The sequence below is a fragment of the Colletotrichum jinshuiense genome, chromosome 3 (assembly GCF_051148585.1).
Source record: "Colletotrichum jinshuiense chromosome 3, complete sequence".
In the NCBI taxonomy this organism is placed as follows: domain Eukaryota; kingdom Fungi; phylum Ascomycota; class Sordariomycetes; order Glomerellales; family Glomerellaceae; genus Colletotrichum; species Colletotrichum jinshuiense.
The window spans coordinates 4,972,403-4,991,590 of record NC_139310.1 but is presented as its reverse complement, the minus strand read 5'-3'; the positions used below and the strand labels follow the sequence as shown (position 1 = coordinate 4,991,590).

Sequence of the window (19,188 nt, the reverse complement as noted above, 5' to 3'; positions counted from 1 at the left end):
GCCAAAGTTCAAATGCAACAGCTGTTTCAAGTCCCGGAGGAAGTTATCAACGCTGTAGCTCAAGAGCGCATACTAAAAGGTCTCCGGTATGAAGGCATAAGATGCTTGAATGAGCGACACGATATGATCTGCGAAGCTCATTCTAAAACCTTCGAATGGCTGGTATCTGAACGAGAGAAAACCTACACGGAGTCTGAAACACCTCGATCAGACCATGGTCTTTCTCTGTTGATGGCCTATCCACGCACACTTGACTCAAGTGCCCTACTTGGAGTTGACAGAGGTGAACTCAGTGATGATGACGACGATATTTTGGCGGAATTTGGAGACTGGAGGCAATTTCACAATCCGCAGAACCATATCTTGGGATCACATACACAAAGCCCTGTTATACTAGACTCAAGGAATGATGTTGAGGCGAGGCATTCTGCTCGAGAACTGTTTAGGGAGTGGCTTTCCTCTGGGGAAGGGATTTTCCATTTTTCTGCGAAGCTTGGGGCAGGAAAATCGACGCTGATGAAGCTTATATGCTCAAATGAGCATGTGAAATCTATGCTACAAGCATGGGCGAACACTTGTGAATACTCTTCTTGATCTCCTAACCTTATCATGACGCAAGAGAATTGTAATCAGACTGATAATTAAATAGCAGGCAATCGCAAACTTGTCTTTGCGAAGCATTTCTTCTACCATCTCGGAACAAGTTTTCAAAAGTCTCTGGATGGCATGTGTCGTACACTGATCTACAACGTTTTGGAGTCCTGTCCGGAGTTGACACCTCTGATCTTTCCAACTCACTGGGCCAAAGCGTGCTCTATGCCTTGGCAAGTGCGGAAAGAAATTCCTATTTCCAATCGAGACGTTCTTCGAGCCTTCGACCTCATTATTGAGAGCAGCAGAATCAGTGATGGGTTTCGGTTTTGTTTCTTCATCGACGGCTTGGACGAGCTCGAGAACACCGCCGAGTTTTCACATGGAGACTTGGTTGATTTGTTCCATGACTGGCACCAGCGTAGCTCAGGGCACATCAAAATGTGTGTCTCTAGTCGGGAATACAACGTATTCATGAACGGATTCTCGCCAACTCGCCGGATCTGCCTACACACACTTACTAGACGGGATTTGGAGCGTTTCGCCCGAGACAGGCTCAAATGTATTAAAAAAAATCGAAGTCATGGACCAGGTTATCAACAAAATTCTCGAGAAAGCTCAGGGTATATTTTTCTGGGTAACCCTAGTCGTCAACAACATGCGCAAACATATAGAGGACGGTTTCGATTCCAATAATATGGTTGTACAAATTGAGGTCCTCCCAACTGAGATTAACGACCTCTTCACCTACATTTTGGATTCACTAGGCACCTGGGCAAAGAGAAAGGCATTTTTGACTCTTGCTATTATGCTTGAGGCGAATCTCTGGGATCTGAAAGTTCCTATTTTGGGCTATATCTTCCTGGACGATTACGAGAGAAACATGCATCCCGACTTTGGCTTAACACACGCCATAAAATACGACACGAGAAGACACATTACAGCTCGTCAATGGACGGAAACAAGACTGAATGGGATCTGCAAGGGACTTGTTGAGTGTTGCACTCCGTCCTTTTTCGGACAGCATTCAGAGCCGTTTCTGCAATTTGGGCATCGTTCAGTTGAGGAGTTTTTTCGGACCCGAAAAGAAAGTATGAAATGATATTGTCTCTTGATGGCTTCAGTGCCCCGGAAGCTTTGTCACATATCGTTTTGTTGTCCAAAAGGAACGCCGGTGAATTCGACGACCCCTCTTTCTGGTGTTCTCAGGGGTTTTATGGGCTGCCAAATATTCTGCTGATGCGACAGAAACACAATCTGGATCAGGAGCCCTGGGTTTTCCTAGAAAGCCTCGAAGCTTGGTTGGGCGAGGGTCAAAGCTATATGCTGCTGGAGAACCCTGGCATGCTATACCTGCCGCCTACTTTACTCATTCCATGTCTTCATTTCGACAACGAGTTTGAGCCTAAAAATGACCCCCTATTTGCTAGCGTTGCCTCGCCACTTTTTGTTCTTATACTTCTCGGACATGAGAAGTATCCATTGTGGAAGTTGACGAAGGAGAAGGCAATCAATCTGAGCCGAAGAAAGGTTTCTCTCATCATCAGCTGTGCCTTTGAGTTCTATTCCCACAAACGGAACAGGTTTTCAAGACTGAAGCTGGACCACAATGATGTTGGTCCGGCTCTTGTCAGAGTGCTCCTCAAGCGTGGTCTTGTTTCTTGGGATACAAAGATTGATTGCACATCATCAATGTTCGCATACTGGCACGCTCCCTCATTGACTCTCTTGCAGCTGAGCTTTATCACCGCAAACATCTGGGCTGGCAGTTATAGCGCTGATTGGATTGGAGTTATTATCGAAGAACTTCTTCAACACAAACCCGACTTGCACTTCTCACTTTTAATGGACACCTCCAAGAGACCCCTTTATTTTGAGTTCAAGTGCGAAGGTAACGTGACGGTAACATTTGGGAAAATTCGTACAGGGCAGATACTCATAAAGCTTGACCCAAGGCAGATTGTCAAAAAATGCAAGTTTCGCAATAGGCAACGCATCCTGCAGATGCTGAAAGAACAGATGAGTTCTGTAAAACTTGGTGTTCCGGATGCCAAATCTTTGCTTGATCAAAAATTGGGGTCTGATCAAAACCAGGAAAGGAGCCCTGCGGCAAATGAAGTCCCAAAGCCGTCGAAGACAACCCACTATCCAAATCCGGAATACGTTGACGAAGTCCAATCAACCGAGACGATGAGATCAAATGATGTTGTTGAAAAAGTGACATTGTTAATTTCAACGCAAGCAAAATACTTTGTCGTGTTTGTTATTGGCATTATGATCGGTGAGTAGCAGCACATTCGACAGACATCTTTGAACGAAAGAACTCACATTGACATAGGGATTATGGCACGAAATATAATATCATGGCAGAAGAAGTAAGCTTGGGTGGGTTTGCTGTTTTTCGAGGCAAGGGTCTTTGTTGTACACTTCCTTTACTATGTATAGCTATGTGAAGACTGTTGAAAACAAAAGCGCTGCTGCTTCGAAATAATAGCTACTTATGAACGTCATGTTTGAGTACCTTGGTGACAATAATTGTAATATATGACATGCAATCTACGTTTAAATATCTTGAAGCAACTCCTTTACTAGTCTTGCTGAATATCCTCATACACGCAGTACAAGTATAAGCAGACAACTCGCCCAGCAATTCACAGGGGTCTTGTTAGAGGTCTTGGCACAACAGTCAGCTTGAGTGTGCCTTGGTTCATGACCATAGGATGTTGCAAATCAAATCACGACCACACAGCTGGTAATTTTGGACAACACCCTCTGTTATCGGATTTGTTTGTCGGACTTTTTTGTCCCGAAAGTCACTATGCCCCATAGACTTGCTTGCGAGGCCACTCAGTCAGCTCCAAGAGCTCTGCATGGCCGGCCAAAAGGGAAGCAGCGGTAGAAAACAATCGATCGGTCCATCCTTGCAAAAACCAGAACCGCCCCTCTATTTTCCCAAAGAGAACACAAAAGTAGGATATAAGGACTAGCGCGTGAGGATCTAAAGCGTAGATATCAGCCATGATGACATCTGATATGATGTAAGGCCAGAACACAAGCATCCCGACTTCGACATGCGTGCCTGCATGGGCGATGAGATATGCCGCTCGTTCCAGCTCAACGACGGCTTGTTTATACTCCTTTCCACGGCTGCTATCGAGGGTAGAGATGAAGAAGTTCGACAGACGCTCAAGTTCGCTAAACATATCCCGTGGAAGTATTGACTTTTCAAGCCGAGGTTCCCTGCAGAGTGGTCAACTACATTCGGCAGAAAAATAGAACGGTCAAATACTTGTACATGGGATCCGACTCGTCAATTGACAAGACTCCGTAGGCTAGCGGTGCAAACCGAGACCTCTTTAAATGGCTCCCAAATGCATTCAGAGTAGCGTGCATGCCCCTTATAAACGTGAAGAGCTCCAGTATCTCATGTACTGATGACGAAGCCCTCCGGAGCCTGTCCGTAAGTTCAGGGAGAGAGCAGACGTAGATGATCAGGAGTGAAGAAAAACAGAGCACCGACTCCCAATTGTTTTCGCTGAGTTCCTGCAGCGCGACGCGGTATTCCGCTAGCCCAGATGACTGATGATTTGCGGCGATATCGAGGTACATGTTTCGTTCGTTCGGCATAAGGTATGCCTTGTGCACAGCCGATAAGGCGAGGATTCCATGCATGACAAACGGGATTGAGTATGCGGTCTCTGGAACGACGATTTTCCACACGTACTGCATATCGGGGCGGAGAGATATCGTGTTACAAGTCTCGACCGAGTAGTGATGCATCAGTTCAAGTCCTCGTCCCCAGATGTCAACATCCGAGGAGGTTGTTGCGGGACTTGACTGATGATTGGATACAATACTTAAAAGTCGAAACTTGGGACTGTGATCTGACTCTTGGCTGGTAGTGTCGATTGCAGCTTGGCCGTAATGGCCAGCTGGAGTCAGCCATGTAGGGTTTCGTTGCCCGGCTTCGACAGACTGGTCGCACGCTATCGAAAGACTACAATTAATGCCTAGTCTCGTGCAGTGGAAGCATGAAGGATAAGCTTCGTCACACTGTGAGATTTTGGTTGTAAGAAATTTCAAAGCTAAGAACGTTATCTAAAGGAAGAAGCATGTATCCGCGTACCTTGACTTTCCTTCGCTTGCAGTCTTGACACCCTGTACGGGACTTGGTGTGTTTTCTCCGAGTCGCCATCAAAGAAGAATTATTACACACAGATAATATGGCTGGCAATAAAACCTGTCCATTCGGAAGCTGCGGGTGGTGGAGTTTAAAACCCGCGGGATAGAGGTGCGAACTTGTTGAAAAGGAACAAGTATCCGAGTTCCCACACTCAGTCATTCCAGGATTGAGTCTTGAGGGTACTGGGATTGCCTGGAACGCCAACGCAAAAAGAACGTAGCAGGTGGGGAATACCGGGATAAGTATGGGGCCGTTATGTGTTTTGTGGCTCTGTTTAAGGCTGACCCGAACATCGCGAGGCATACGAGGCGAACTCGTACTTTTATACGAGAATGGTGAGGCATTCTTCGGGGTTTATCCCACAGGATACATGACGGGAGCGAGCTTAAACGAACATACCTAAACGAGATGCACTTTAGCGAATGCGTCACTATAGCTGCGGATACCTACTTCGAAGGAATGAGCTAGAGCACTGCGGCCATGGTTTGGAGAGGTTGCGACCATGGAGCCGGAAGGCTGGGCCGGTTCCTTTAAAGCCAGTCCTTCTGCCTTCCCAGTAAATTCGAGTAAATTTTTTTTTTTGCCCTACTCAATTTGTTACTCTCGTTATTTCTTTATTCACTTGCTATTTCTGTCTCTTAGCAGAGCTCATACGTGTGCTACGTCAATACCCTCAACGTACTCGTAATCATGGCAGCAGGAAACGACCTCTTCAAGCTCTATCGCTATGATCCATCCATGGCCGCGGCGATCATCTTCATCGTTCTGTTCTTTGGCATCACTGCATTCCATACCTATCAAGTCATTCGCACAAAGACTTGGTTTTTTATCCCATTCGTCCTGGGAGGTTTCTGTAAGTGTCTAATAACCCCCATTCTCCGACCCTCAATCATCTTAGGTTAATCCGTACTTGTGAACAGGTCAATGGATCGGTTATATAGGAGTAAGTCATAATATGACCCATCGACTGCGCCACATTTCAAGTATATCCGCATCTAACAAGCTTTTTAACCTAGAGAGCGGTTTCGAGCACTGAGAGCCCGAATTGGACGGTTAAACCATACATCGTACAGACCCTCCTGCTTCTCGTTGCACCAGCTCTTTACGCAGCGAGCATTTACATGATACTGGGACGCATAATCCTGCTCACCGACGGCGAAGTTCACTCAGTTATCCGGAGAAAGTGGCTGACCAAGCTCTTTGTCTTTGGTGATGTGATGTCATTCATACTTCAGGGCGCTGGTATGTTACTTCATCGGTCCTCAGGCTTTTTGCTCTCTAATTTACCATTTAGGCGGCGGAATCATGGCCAGTGGCACGCTTGAGGCCCTGGAGAAGGGTGAGCACATCGTTATTGGTGGCTTAGTGGTTCAAATCATTTTTTTCTCACTCTTCGCAACCACGGCGGCCATCTTCCACAAAAGACTCAGTCGATTCCCAACGAGAAAGGTCCTTCAAGCCGTCATCCAGTGGCAGACGTATCTCCACGTCCTTTACGCTGCTTCCGCGCTTATCTTGGTTCGATCGGTCTTCCGTTTGATAGAGTATGCACAGGGGAATGATGGATATCTGATTTCCCACGAGGTTTTCTTGTACGTGTTCGACGCCGTATTGATGTTCGCGACAATGTGTGTGTTTGCGTGGAAGCACCCGAGTAGTATCAACTCGCTGCTGAAGGAAGGTCAAGAAGGCACGGGCTCGTCTTCAAACTACGGAATGGAATGAGGTGTTGTGTACTATAGGTGGCAAAGTCATTGCATTTTCGGTGATGGCGTCACCTTCAAGCCAATGCACGTGTATAGTTCTGTGTGCGGACTTTAACAGCATACGAAGAAGCCTTTTCCAACTGGGTATAGAAACAGGGGTAATAGATAGATGAAGACTATAGGGTATGACTTCATTAAATGTTGTCACGAGATATATGGAGTTGATTGCTCCCCGCAATTAACGATGTCGGTTTTGATAAAAGAGACTTCGGTATCCACGGTTTTGTTACCTCCTGTGATCTTAATCCAGGGCAAGGGGTTGACTTTAAATTGCTAAACCTATATGATCCTTTCTTCGATCGCTTCTAGACTCTTTAATTTACACAGCTAGGAGAGCACACCTCCTCGCCCATTCAGTCCAAGATGTCCACTCAGGGTCAAGACCATGTAGAGTACCAGACAAATCTTCAATAAGTCGAACGCCAAAATTCTTCCCCCACCAATAGTCATGAATTTTGAGCGCCAAAACACCATAATGAACCCACAGCAGCAACGCCATTGGATCCCCTAGCTTGAAAAGCTCGACCAACTTGTGACTGACCCTAATAGGCCACACAACAACGACGGGAATTGCATGCGACGTTCCGACCTCCCGGAAGCTGGCTTCAAGGCTGTCGATGCCGGAAATATAGATTTCTCGCATCTCGGTGCCGACATATTTGGTCATGAACTCGGCGCGCAGGCGCAGGCGTACCATGGCAGCTTCCACCTCCCCGTTCGACATGTCGTACGGGTTCGCGATGGGTAGCTCGACCTTTTGAAAGAGGGAGCTAAACATGCCGCTTTTTATGGTCTCCCCATGCAGCTGCGCGGTTAATCCGATGCCCTTGAGGAGCTCAAAAATGGAGATGATGGTCTCGGCGGGCGAGACGGGTTGTCGCTCCGAGTACGCCGCCGGCATCGCAAATCCGATGAGCATGAGAATCACGGAGAAGAGGAAGAGTGCATTGCAGTTGTTATCGTCGATGTGAAGGAGCGCCTTACGGTAGCCAACCAGGCCTGAGTTCTGATATTGAATGGCGGCCTCAGTGTAGGCCCACCCCATGGAGGGCTCAAGGTGGGCGCAATGGAGCGCCGTGATGGAGAGGATGCCGTCCATCAGGAACTCATGCCGCAGGGCTTCTTTCGGGACGACTCTTCTCCAAAGTTCGATCTGTTGAGGGGTTAAGCCCAGGGTTTCGCAAGTCGTGGTTCCGTAATGATGCATCAGATGGAGCTCCTTGAGTCGTGTGGCCTTGGAAAATGGTTGCTCGAAGACGACCGTCTTTTTGGCCTGAGCATTGGGTTCCGATTCGGATTCTAAGCTCGAAAGCTTTTTGACCGAATCCTCAGCGACGGACTTTGAGATCTCGCGGAGGCTGCATTCCTTCCGCCTTCTTATGCAATTGTTGCATGAAGGCCTGCTTTCGTCACACTATGGCAGCTGGTCAGCCGCCATGGCTAGAAATGAAGACTACAAATTTTTTTCAAGCTGCTGGTACCGCTCCTCCGCAGTCCATAGAAAGCTTACAAAGGGAGGAATTGGACGCCGCTCAGCACCTAAGTAAACTTACCTTGACTCTCCGCTGCTTACACTGGAGACAGCCATTCCGGGATTTCCGATGCGGCTTCCGCGGTGCCATGATGAGCGCTGTCTCTCAGTCTATCATCCTCAATCACTTCAACAATTAGATCAATACTAGGTTTTCGTTTTGGATACGCATGCGAACGAAGACGAGAAAACCGGTTGAACCAAGGGGGCTGAAACCCGAAGCTATCCGACGACCTAACCAACACAGCCCCGGATCCACCCCAATTTGTCCAACCAGGTGGCGTTCATATACGAGAAAACTCGTATAAAGCGTACAAGCGAAGGCCTATACGTCGGTCTACAGCATATTAGTAACACTAACCACGGTCAGCAATGTTTCCAGATTTATGAGCCAATGACGATGGCAGCCTGAAATACGAGGAGCGCAACGGGTATTAGCCATGCCAATGTGGACGGGACTTATGGATACTGCAAGTTAATGCTACTAGTTTCTCATTCAGTCAAGATAGTGATTAGAGCTCCACAAGGCACCGAATAGCACAGAAATATGGTTATGAGGTTGGAAAATGATCAAGCCGTTGCAAACAATGAAAAGAACAAATGTTGAAAGAATCCTTGAATTCATAAAAAAACCAATCATCTATAAAACGTGTGGAAATATAAAATCCAGCAGCTAAACCTAGTTTAATGAAAATTTGCAGAGATAAAATGTTCTGGAAGGCTTGCATAGAGAGAAGAAATCAAGCGTGAATAGACCCTCAATGCTAAGAGTTGTAAGAGTCCTTGGTCAGCGTGAGGCGAGACTAAAGAGCTTCATGTACGATTTGCAGCTAGGTACTTAGGCTATAATTAATGAAATAGACATCATAATTTTACCGTTCCTTTATCTCGAGTATTATGGCAGTCAGTGACATGATCTGGAAGGACAGCTGAGGAACAATCATTCAAGCAATCAAGTACAAAGACGCAGACTTCGAAATTTGTCTTCAGCAGTGATCACTCCTCTTTGCAACTCGTCCTTACCAGGCGCCATATAGACCCACAACCACATCCTTCCCGGTTCAGAAGAGCGAGCTAAGTATTCTTCAACGAAGAACCGCAACCGTTGGCCTTTTCACTCACGTCTTTAAATGGCAAAAGTAAGCTTTCACTACGACGAAAAAAAAATGATAAACATAGTTGTTAGGAAGGGGTGGTAGTGAAATATCGTACGTGTGAATCCGGAGTCTCAATGTCCCCATGTCGAGTTCATGGTTGGCGAACATCTATGACTGCCGCGCCGGTATCAACACTTGCGGTTCGACTTTAAAGTCGGCAGCAGCTCAGTTGGAAACGAATGCGTTTTCTACATTTCTCTCTTTTTCGATAAGCCACTGTTGGATTACTCGGCCAGAATCCGGATAGGCGGTCTATCAATGAGAAGTGGCAGCGGCAGCGGAGCTCGGAAATTCCACCTCGGGCTGCCAAAGGTGATATCTTCAACTGCTTCTTCAGCTGCCTACCTTTCCTTCTTTGTCTTCTACACACCAGATCACAGCTTTCGAATACAGAGATTATTCGGCGAGCTACCTATCTGTACGGGTATCTTGTGATACTAACGGTAACAAAAGGCCTATTCCTGAACTGTAATACAAAATAGGGCTGACAAAATTGCGTATCTATATATGCGCATGCTTATCTCACACACAAGCAGAAAAAGTATTATATACTTGAAGTAACTGGTCTTCAAGGCGACTCCTTCACTGGCAGTCTTGCAAGTTGTTTCTATACACGTGATACAAGTGTAAGCACGCAACTCGTCCAGCAATTTACAGGGGTCTTGTCAGAGGTCTTGGCACGACAGTCAGCTTGAGTGTGCCTTGATTCATGCACAACACATTCTACGATTTCGACTGCCCATCTCCATTTCGCTTAACCCATAACTCATCTTGCAGCGACTCGAGTGTAAAAAGTCATGACATATGCCCTAGGGGGCTTTACATCTCCCCAGCAAACCTAAACTGCCGATACCTCGCTCGCCGGGAGCTCTCCTCAATTCGCATTGACAGTTCGATTTACCAGTTCCAGCACTCGTTTCACAATGATTACAATACAAGAAATCATGGCCCACTCTGATCAACTGTCTGGCAGCAGCAACGGAACGAAAAGGCTGAGGTTGAAACACTCTCGCCTGCAACCCCAGTTCCGCGGCTCAACCCAACTAACCACAGACTAGTTATTACAATGACCGCTGATGGTGCTTCAACCCGGCGGACTGGATCAGTTGATCGAGGCCGGAGAATAAGGATTCCCCATTCCCCAGTTTTTAACCATATATGCACGTTGCTCCCTACACTCTGAACATTCAGCCGCAATTGCATGGATTTTGGTATTGGGGCTGTTCCGTACGGGTTCGCCGTCCCCTATCCCAGCAATACGAACTTGTGTACCCACTTAAATAGGTCACATCTCCATATATACCCCTTTAGACGTCCAAATCCGAGCCTGAGCCTTTATGTTCTTTACTCAATGAACGTGCCGTCTCATCCACTTGGACGCCCTGGCCCGTTGTCATGTCAGCCTCTAGAACACCCTACCGCCAATCAACTGGCTCGCGGCGACGAGAATCACACCAACCCTTCATCGCGCTCGAGAAGACACGCACCCCAGGTCGCTCAGCTGATGAAGAGCTACCAGCCAACGAAGAGCTACAAGCCCACGAAGAGCTGCCAGTCCATCATGGCCGCCATCATATGGCCCCTCCCCGGCGAAGCATAGTTAGAGTCAAGCCCTCCGGCGAAAGCGGCCGCTCAGGCTTCCACCCATTTAAATTTCTCAAGATTATCTGGAAGTCCTCAAGTCGAGCATCTCTCCTCTGCAACATCTTCTGGCCCGTAGTACCTGCCGCCTTTATCGTTCGGTGTAAGTTATCTACCAGAGTTTTGATTATGGGTACTTGTTGGACTCACCTGAGATGTCCACAGACACTCGCTCAGACGATCATGTCTTAATCTTTATCCTCACCTACATATCCATGATTCCCTGTGCCAACATGGTTGGTTTTTCTGGTCAGGAATTGTCCCGTAAGGTCAGCCATGTTTTCGGCGTGCTGATCGAAACCACATGAGCCTCTCCCCATTTGCCCACATCCTTGCTGGGCCTATCTCTTACATCCACTTGTCTAGCTTTGGATCAATCGTCGAAATCATCCTTTTTATGGTATTATTGCAGGGTGACCAATTTACTGTCATCAAGGCCGCCATTCTTGGTTCGATATTAGCAACGATGCTGCTGTGTTTGGGTCTATGCTTTATTGCAGGCGGTATGAAACGAGAAGAGGCCGAATTCAGTGAGACAGTTAGTGAAGCAGGAAACGGTCTTCTTTTTACAGCGTAAGTGGATGCTCTCTGATAGAAACTGCGTTGATGCTGATTGACGATCAAAGTGGTGTCGCCTTAGCTATTCCCGCTATCTTTGGCTACTCTTTGGCTGCATCACTTACAGTCGAGGAGCTTGATGACAAGACCCTCTATATCTCACGGATTGTTTCCGTCCTGCTTTTGGTAGCTTATAGCGTCTTCGTTTGGTTCCAGGCTCGGACCCACCACGGCATCTACGACGCTATTTTTGAACACGACGAGCAGCGCGACCACGACAAGCATAAAGACGTCGATAAGCCTAAGCTGACGCTAACCGAGTGCGTTATTGCGCTTACCATCTCTGTTACGCTCGTGACCTTTATGGCAATCTACCTCGTTGAGCAAATCCATCCTATTGTCATGAGGCATGGCGTCTCGGACCACTTCATGGGCCTTATCCTCGTGCCCCTCGTTGAGAAGGCCGCCGAGCACCTGACGGCCGTCGACGAGGCGTGGGACAACCAGATGAACTTCGCCCTCTCCCACGTCCTGGGCGCCACGCTACAGACGGCGCTGCTGAACGGCCCGCTCGTCGTCATTGTCGCCTGGGGCCTGGACAAGCACATGGATATCGTCTTCGAGGTGTTCGATGTTGTTATGCTGCTCCTTGCAATCCTGACCGTCGGAAACTTCCTGCGCGACCAGAAGAGCAATTACCTCGAGGGTTTCCTCTGCGTCATCGTCTACATTTCTATCGCGGTGGCAGCCTTCTACTACCCGAACCCAGAGAGTGAGGGCGAGCACTGACCCGCCGCGGGTGTACGTGGGAAAGGAAAGCCTAGAAAGTTTACGACAGTTGTTGGAATAAGATATGTGTGATCCATATTTCGTCTCTGTGTCTGTGTCTGTTGAGAAGCAGCGCCATGACTTTTTTTTGCATCTGTCCTAGTTCTCAGCCGCCACTATTACGACGTCTTCTGCGATTTGGACATCTTCTCCGAACTGACAACCTAATAGCGCTCTCACTTCCCGGCCAATACTACGGTGCTCGGCTGCAACCTCTGTTATTCCTATCCCATTGCAAAAGACATACTCATTTCCAAATTTTACACCATAGATCCACCTGCGCTCTATTATACAGCAAAATACAAGTGAAAAGCACAAAAAGTGTTGAAATTCTTCACGCCTAACAATCTATTCGTTTAAGCAAAGGATTACCTCGTCGATTGATCATGTATAGAAGTAAGATAACTCAAGGAATTAAGATAGCAACTATTGAATGAGGGGTGTTATGGGCGCTGTTCTCTTTGTTGAATTGCCAATTATTCGGTGGGAGGTTGACAAAGATGCTCTATATGAACCAATGAAAAGCTTCCTAGTCGTCTTAAAAAGAAATCTTGGAAATGCCCAATTATTTCGTTAGTACCCCTGCCCTTGAGTTCTTTGTCACTTTCTCGAATCACATCTAGCCTCACTCGGAGCAAACAAGCTACCTCTTTCTTATCAGAGTGTAGGTTCTTATCTGCCCTCCTCTCTTCCTCCACCGAAAGCTGCTTAGAACCTTGGTATTGAGAGGATTGAATCTTCGATCATGTATTACTTCCACCGACCGCAAATTACATCTTCCGCGTGTTGCCTAGCCTGGTTAACCCCCAGCCTCAGCAAAAACAAATGACGCCCAAAAAAAAAAAAAACCTCGCCCGCAGCAAAACAAAAACCTGCATCCATGCCGCCCCATTCTGGGGCACGCTGCCAAAAACACAACAATCGCAACTAGTGCAAACTATCCCCACCCCCCAAACCCTCGACTCGACGGTGCCGCTCACGAGTACGGCCGCAGAATCTCCATGGTCTTGTCCCAGACCTTCCCCTGCGCGTCCTTCCTCAGCTCCTTCAGCGCCTGCTCGTTGTACTTGACATCGCACTTGTGGTTGACGAGGTACAGCCCGCCCTCCGCCCCGCCGGCCGTGTTCTTCGCCGCCGCCGCGCCCTCGAGCCGGGGCCCTCGGCCGCCGAAGCTGCCGCTGGTCGCGATGTACGCGTGCCGCTCCCGGGTCTCCTTGTCGCTGAACCCGATGAACCAGAAGAGGGGCTTCAGCAGCGACGTCAGCGGCGCCGGCGACCACGTGCTGGGGGTGTGGTACCGCGCCATGTTGCCCGTGTTGACGGCGCCGGGCCAGTTGTGGATGAAGGTCACGCCGCGGTTCTCCGGGTCCGCCGACAGCCGGTCGAAGAAAAGGGTGTTCATGATCAGCATGTGCGCCTGCGTCTGCATCCCGCCGAACTTCCCCGGCCCGTCGAGGTTGAGGTCGTCGGCGTCGAGCTTGTTGGCCAGCATGCTCCCAGCGAGCACCGTGAGCACCCTGCCGCCCAAGGGGGAGGCGCGCAGGAGGGGCAGGAGCTGGAGGGTGAAGAGCATGCGGCCGTAGTATTCCAGCACGTGCGTCACTTCGAGACCCTCTTTGGTATCTATCCGCACAAAATGGCTTAAACATCATGCGCGTAAGAAAGGGGGAGTGTGGTTTACTAAGGAGATGTTGCTCTTACTGTTTCTTCCGGCGAACGGGGCGTACCCGGCCGTCAGGCAGAGGAAGTCAAGACTTGATTCGGCGGCCTTGATCAAGTCGCAGACGCGCCGGGATTCCGAGAGCAGAGATGCCTCGGCCTCGACCCAGATGAGTTCCGCCTTTGGGTTCTGGTTTCGCAAGTCCTCTAGCAGGGGCCTCATCGCGGGCTCCGTCGTCTTGCGCCCGACAACGTAGACTTTGATCGGGAAGCCGAGCTCGACGAGCTCGATGAGAGTGAGTTTGCCGATGCCCGAGGTCCCGCCGACGAAGAGGGCGGTCCGCGGGGCGGTCTCTTCGGTGAGCTGGGCGTTGGACTGCCGGACTTGGGTGATGGTGACCATTATATCGGATAAAAAGTCTCGTGGAGACTCTGCGCTTGTACGAAGTTTGCCGGTGAGATAAAGCAGCTTGGATCAAGACACACGAGTTTTTTTGGAGCATCCAGAGATACCAATCGCTTTATAGACGTTGACATGTCGTCTCTCGGATAGATTCGCATTCCGAGTCGGGTTAGGTTGCTTGCTTTATTGGCGGGGACTAGGTGATGACGCATTAGTGCGCACTTTGGGATCAGGCAATCTAATGTACGCGTCTGGCAAAGTGACTGTAAAGGTTGCAAAAGCGACGCCCGCACTTTCCTATTTTATTTGGGCGGACAACGCCCGTATTACGCCCACATCTTCCTGCTTATGGGCATCTCGGATGGACTGTTGTTGCCGACATACCGGTGGTTCGCATTCCCAATCCGGTTTGCGATGTGGCCCACTTTCGTCCGGGCCCGGCGTCCGCTAAGTCCGCGTTTGTGGATCCACCTGGATTAGGCAACGGGACGACGAGGGGGTTCGGAAGGAAAGCGAGCTGAGAATCGATCCTTTAGGTGGGAATTGGCATATGTGGCATTCATCAGTGGGTCACCCAACCGCATTGGTCTTTATCCGCAAGTCTCCTTACATCTTGGGCTCCCCGACCAATTAACCTCACCAGCCCCAGTACTCACCGTTTCGTGATGCGCGATTGGAAGGGGCGGGCGCACCGCAAGGGGCTGATGTTTCGGGTTGTCGATCCTAGGACGAGAAAATGGGCATTCGTATGGATACAATTTCTTGATGAGGGGACGAGAGTTGCAGCATGAGTGATTGCAGCTGACAGCGACTAGATAAAATCTCAACGATGGCTCGAGGGATAGCTGCTGTTGACTGCCAATGTTGGTGTTGCTTGTCTTGGGCTTCACTTGGGCTTGGGGCTTGGGGGCTGGGGGGCGAGAAGCTTGTTTTCCTCGGCGGCCGAGAACACGCTTGCACTAGCGAGAGGGGAGGGTCCGCGGCGGGACGAGTCCAGCCAAGCGCCAAGTACTGCAGGGCTCGAAGGAGAGTCAATACGCCGAGAGTGCAACCTAAGAAAGGCCAATGTTCAGCCCTGGAAATATTAAGGACGTGCCATTGCAAAATGCAGAAGCAACCCTCTTGTTTGGGGTACCAAGGTCCATTGATACGACAGCAATTAGTCAGACAGCGATGTCAGTCTGTGACCTTTGCACGTCCACTCGCTTCTGGTAGCCAAGTTCTCAAACGATGCGCAGAGTAAAGTAAGGAATGTGGTTGAAAATTATCAAGGGGGGTGGGGGTTCATTCTCCTTCACTTGCTTTCTGCTTCTTCAGCATGAACAATCATTGTCCTTGAACCAGGCAGATGTGATGTGTATGTGGCCATGCCATCAGTGACTCTGCCGGCAGAGCCAGCGCTGGCATGTTTTTATGCCTTTCCAGCAATGTATTCTATTCTCGCTTCTAGGGTCTATGACACGAACGTGCAGTTGAGACACAGGCCGCGAGTAAACAAGACAGCAAGGTATAGAAGCGGAAGAGGGGAAGCCGTCTGCCACTCGCCGAGACGTTGTGGGTAGTGCAGCGTACTGTCGGCCCTTGGTCTGAAGATGTATACATTGTAGATCTTGCGGAAGTTGGCAGAACCGACTGACAGCGCCGATGGGATGGGATGGGATGGGATGGGATGGGATGGGATGGGATGGGATGGGATGGGATGGGATGGGCAGGGCAGTGCAGACGAAATATGAGGAAGACTTGTCTTGGCTAGCGCTCGCCGACTACCATCTGCGTGGTTTATGCGTCGCAGAAGGCAGGACGGAGACTCGAGGCCTTGTAGAGATGACGACTGCTTGGCTTCCAAGACGGCATTCGGTATTCGCCAAGGCAGTTCTGCCAGAAGAAAGTGGTGAGTATGGTGGCCGACGTCGCATTCAAATTGACAAGCCCTCGTGCACTATGGAGACGAGAAGGCTGGGCAGCTTGGCAGGCGGTCGGCAGAGATGGGAATCCGAACAAATCACGAAAGCGAACCAGGGCGCGCAGAAGGGGACGAGGGGACGAGGGCCATCCGGTGATCAAGGCAAATCAGAAATCTGCCCCCGTGGCTGCTCTGTGCTGGCTGTGGAGACTGGGAACCGGGTCCTTCGTTCAGGGCCCAGGTGAAAGGGCCGGCGGACATTGGGGATGGCTTCAAGCGCCCCGATGTCATCGTCCAAACATCAGACGCGATGGCGGTAGACGCTGGGACTTGGCGCGACGGGGGTGGTCAAACAGTGTTTGGAGCGCGCCAAGGAGCTTCAGATGAGGGCAGGCGGTGCCGACGGGAGGTCGACACAGACAGCGGGGAGTTCGGAGAGGGATAGATGACATGGCCAACGGATGAAGCGTGGCGAGGCATGGTGAGGTGTGGTGAGTTGTAGTGAGGTTTGGTGATTGGAAGCTGAGTGGTTGGAGAAAGCAACAAGATGGGCGTAGGGAGGAGGGGTCGAGGCTGGAGTCTGGAGAGAGAGCGCGCGGATGTCACCTCAACGGCGGTGCAGACGGCGTGGATTGGTGAAGTTTGGATGCGGAGGTGGAGGCTTGTCGCAGGCCCTGGCCTGGCTGGGGGAGCGTGAGACGCGCCGAGAAGAAATCAGGAGGTGCAAGACTTGGCGAGGTGTAGGCGGGTGATGTGCAGGTGTCGTATAGCAGGTAAAGGCGCTATACAGTGGGAAATATAGGCGGCGATGAGTCGGCGGCAGGCAGGGAGGGGGGGGGGGCCCTTCAGCGCTGCACCGCCTGAGTGGCTCGCTGTCTGGTGTCTGGGGAGAACAGGCGCCAGCCCGCTCTTCCCACATCACGGGGCGGCGCCATTCCCTCCTTAGTCAGCGAGGGTAGTTATCGTATCGGCATCGCGGCCGACCTCCTGCTTTTGCGCTTCGAACCCTGTCTGTTTCTGTCTGTCTCCATCTGGGCCTCTGGCTGCGGTTCGCCTCTTTACCAACCCAACCCAACTTGCCCCCTTTCTCCTTCGTCCCCCACGGTTTGACTTGGCAGACATTGAACCTCTTGGCCCTGCAAAAATCAGCTGTTTTTCTTCTTCTCTCGCCTGTCCCTTCGTCTAGTCATCCACCCATCCCATGTCCCCTTCTCATAACCAAGCCTACGGGAATGAACGTCGTTTGTTTCTTGGCGTTGCTGTCAACGTCAGCGGGGCCGTCTTTCTTTATTCTCGCTCTTTCTGGTAGTATCTCTTTGCCCCTCTCCCTCATATTGCTGTGGCTGCGAGACATGGCAGAGCAGGTACCTACTCGAATTCAGTAATTCAAACCTGTGCGACTCGCTCGTGCCTCGCCTTCCCTTGCCTGATCCAGCTTCGTCGACTTGCCCTACGGTTCCTGCTTGCTCTTGTCGTGCGGCTCTTGTCCCTGCCCTGCCTTGCTTCTTTTCGCTGTTGCTCTTGCTCTTGTTGCGGCCTGGAACGGGCTGCGTCGTGCCCCGTGCGTTGTCGTCTCAGCACGCGACGGCCACTGGGAAAGGCGGGGCCGGTGCCCCTGTGTCGTCCGAACAGACTCAACGGGGCAGGCAGGCAGGCCTGGACCTTTGGCTGTTCGTGCATGCCCTAAAGTCTGATAAGGTTTAGGTCGTTACCGAATGGGCGACAAGGTTTTCCAGAGCCCCAGTGTACGAGAGAGGGCATGTCCCTGGCCTGCGCCTGCCATCCGGTGCTTCTCTCGCTGTCTCTGCCACGCGTTCGAGCACGAAAAAAGTGCCCCTCTCAGCTCCACCCGCTGCAACAGAATGAAGGTTATCCTGAAGTTGCTCCTTGGGTTGGGTCAGCGTCCGGGCGGGAAGGGGCAGGCATCGCACCTTCCACCGTAAATTTCCAACACTACCTTACACTGCGCTCATCCACCACCCCGCTGAGGGTATCTGAAGGAAGGTCCCTCAACGTAGGAAGGGGGAAGAGCAACGCACTCACAAACACACACGTGGTGCGAGGGAGGCTACGAGAAAGGGGTACGTACTCCACCTCCTTCCAGCATGTCTCCTCCGCGCTCTTGGTGTTTTCTTGGGTGCATCTCTCGGCCTCTTGGACAGAGAGCCTCATTTCTTGTCCCTCTTCTTGGAAGCCCTAATTTCAACGCACCTTTGTCTTGACGTCGATCAGTCCAAATGCTTATTTTTAGCCACCCACCCGCTTCTTGAGCATCGTTGCCATTCCCATCATCATCATCATCATCAACCAGCATTGCTTTCCATATTGGCGCTGGCGGCCACTTGATTGCCTCGCCCAGACGATCACGACCTCAAACCCTGCGACGGGGCTTTGCCTCCGTCCGAACCAGCTTTTCACTTAACCGTCACTCCCAACTCCCACATTGAGACTCGTGCAACGTGCAACGCAAGGATTCTCTCTACAGTCGTAAACATGGCCAAGCATTGGGCCGGGAAAGTGGTCGTATTCCCCACACCCCCGTCCAACCCTCCGGAGCCTGCCAGTTTCACCCTGGCGACGGACTCCCATCCTGTCAACTCGACCAGGGGCCTGGTCTTCCGCCCTCTTGTCCAAACGGCCACACTTCTCCGTCTCAAACCCCACTACCGGACTTGTCCAGATTTCCATCCCTAGTCCATAGTCCAGATGACATGCAGTCGCATTGGATGGAGAAGCTTGAACGCCTCCCCCGTCCTGCGCCAGAAACACGCCTGCGATGCCATGGGAAACGGAGGCGCCCATCCCCAAACGCAAGGAACCCTCAAACCCGCTCACCAGCTGCTTCCCTTTTTTTTTTCCTTTGTCCTGTCTGGGTCTCCCATTGCTCCCTCGCACCCTGGATGAAGCGCCTGCCAAGTCCCTCACCATGAATTCCGTTCCTTACTCCTCGTCCGCTCCGACCATCTCG

General features: G+C 50.5%; 4 protein-coding genes across 4 annotated transcripts; 2 read left to right on the top strand and 2 right to left on the bottom strand.

Moving 5' to 3' along the window:
- Positions 1-5,464: 5,464 nt before the first annotated feature.
- Positions 5,465-6,499, top strand: EsH8_III_001305 (RTA1 like protein-domain-containing protein; the record flags this gene model as incomplete). Its single annotated transcript, XM_083263030.1, has 4 exons — positions 5,465-5,627; positions 5,695-5,717; positions 5,791-6,016; positions 6,069-6,499. The coding sequence occupies 4 exons, from the start codon at positions 5,465-5,467 to the stop codon at positions 6,497-6,499; spliced, it is 843 nt and encodes a 280-aa protein (XP_083123517.1).
- Positions 6,500-6,859: 360 nt separating this feature from the next.
- On the bottom strand, positions 6,860-8,162 carry EsH8_III_001304 (Zn(II)2Cys6 transcription factor domain-containing protein; the record flags this gene model as incomplete). The annotated part of the gene is made up of 2 exons (XM_083263029.1): positions 6,860-7,954; positions 8,094-8,162. The coding sequence occupies 2 exons, from the start codon at positions 8,160-8,162 to the stop codon at positions 6,860-6,862; spliced, it is 1,164 nt and encodes a 387-aa protein (XP_083123516.1).
- A 3,313-nt stretch (positions 8,163-11,475) lies between these two features.
- Positions 11,476-12,216, top strand: EsH8_III_001303 (uncharacterized protein; the record flags this gene model as incomplete). Its single annotated transcript, XM_083263028.1, has 1 exon — positions 11,476-12,216. The coding sequence occupies one exon, from the start codon at positions 11,476-11,478 to the stop codon at positions 12,214-12,216; it is 741 nt and encodes a 246-aa protein (XP_083123515.1).
- A 1,015-nt stretch (positions 12,217-13,231) lies between these two features.
- On the bottom strand, positions 13,232-14,317 carry EsH8_III_001302 (uncharacterized protein; the record flags this gene model as incomplete). Its single annotated transcript, XM_083263027.1, has 2 exons — positions 13,232-13,878; positions 13,957-14,317. 2 exons carry the CDS (start codon positions 14,315-14,317, stop codon positions 13,232-13,234), a joined length of 1,008 nt encoding a protein of 335 aa, XP_083123514.1.
- Positions 14,318-19,188: the final 4,871 nt, after the last annotated feature.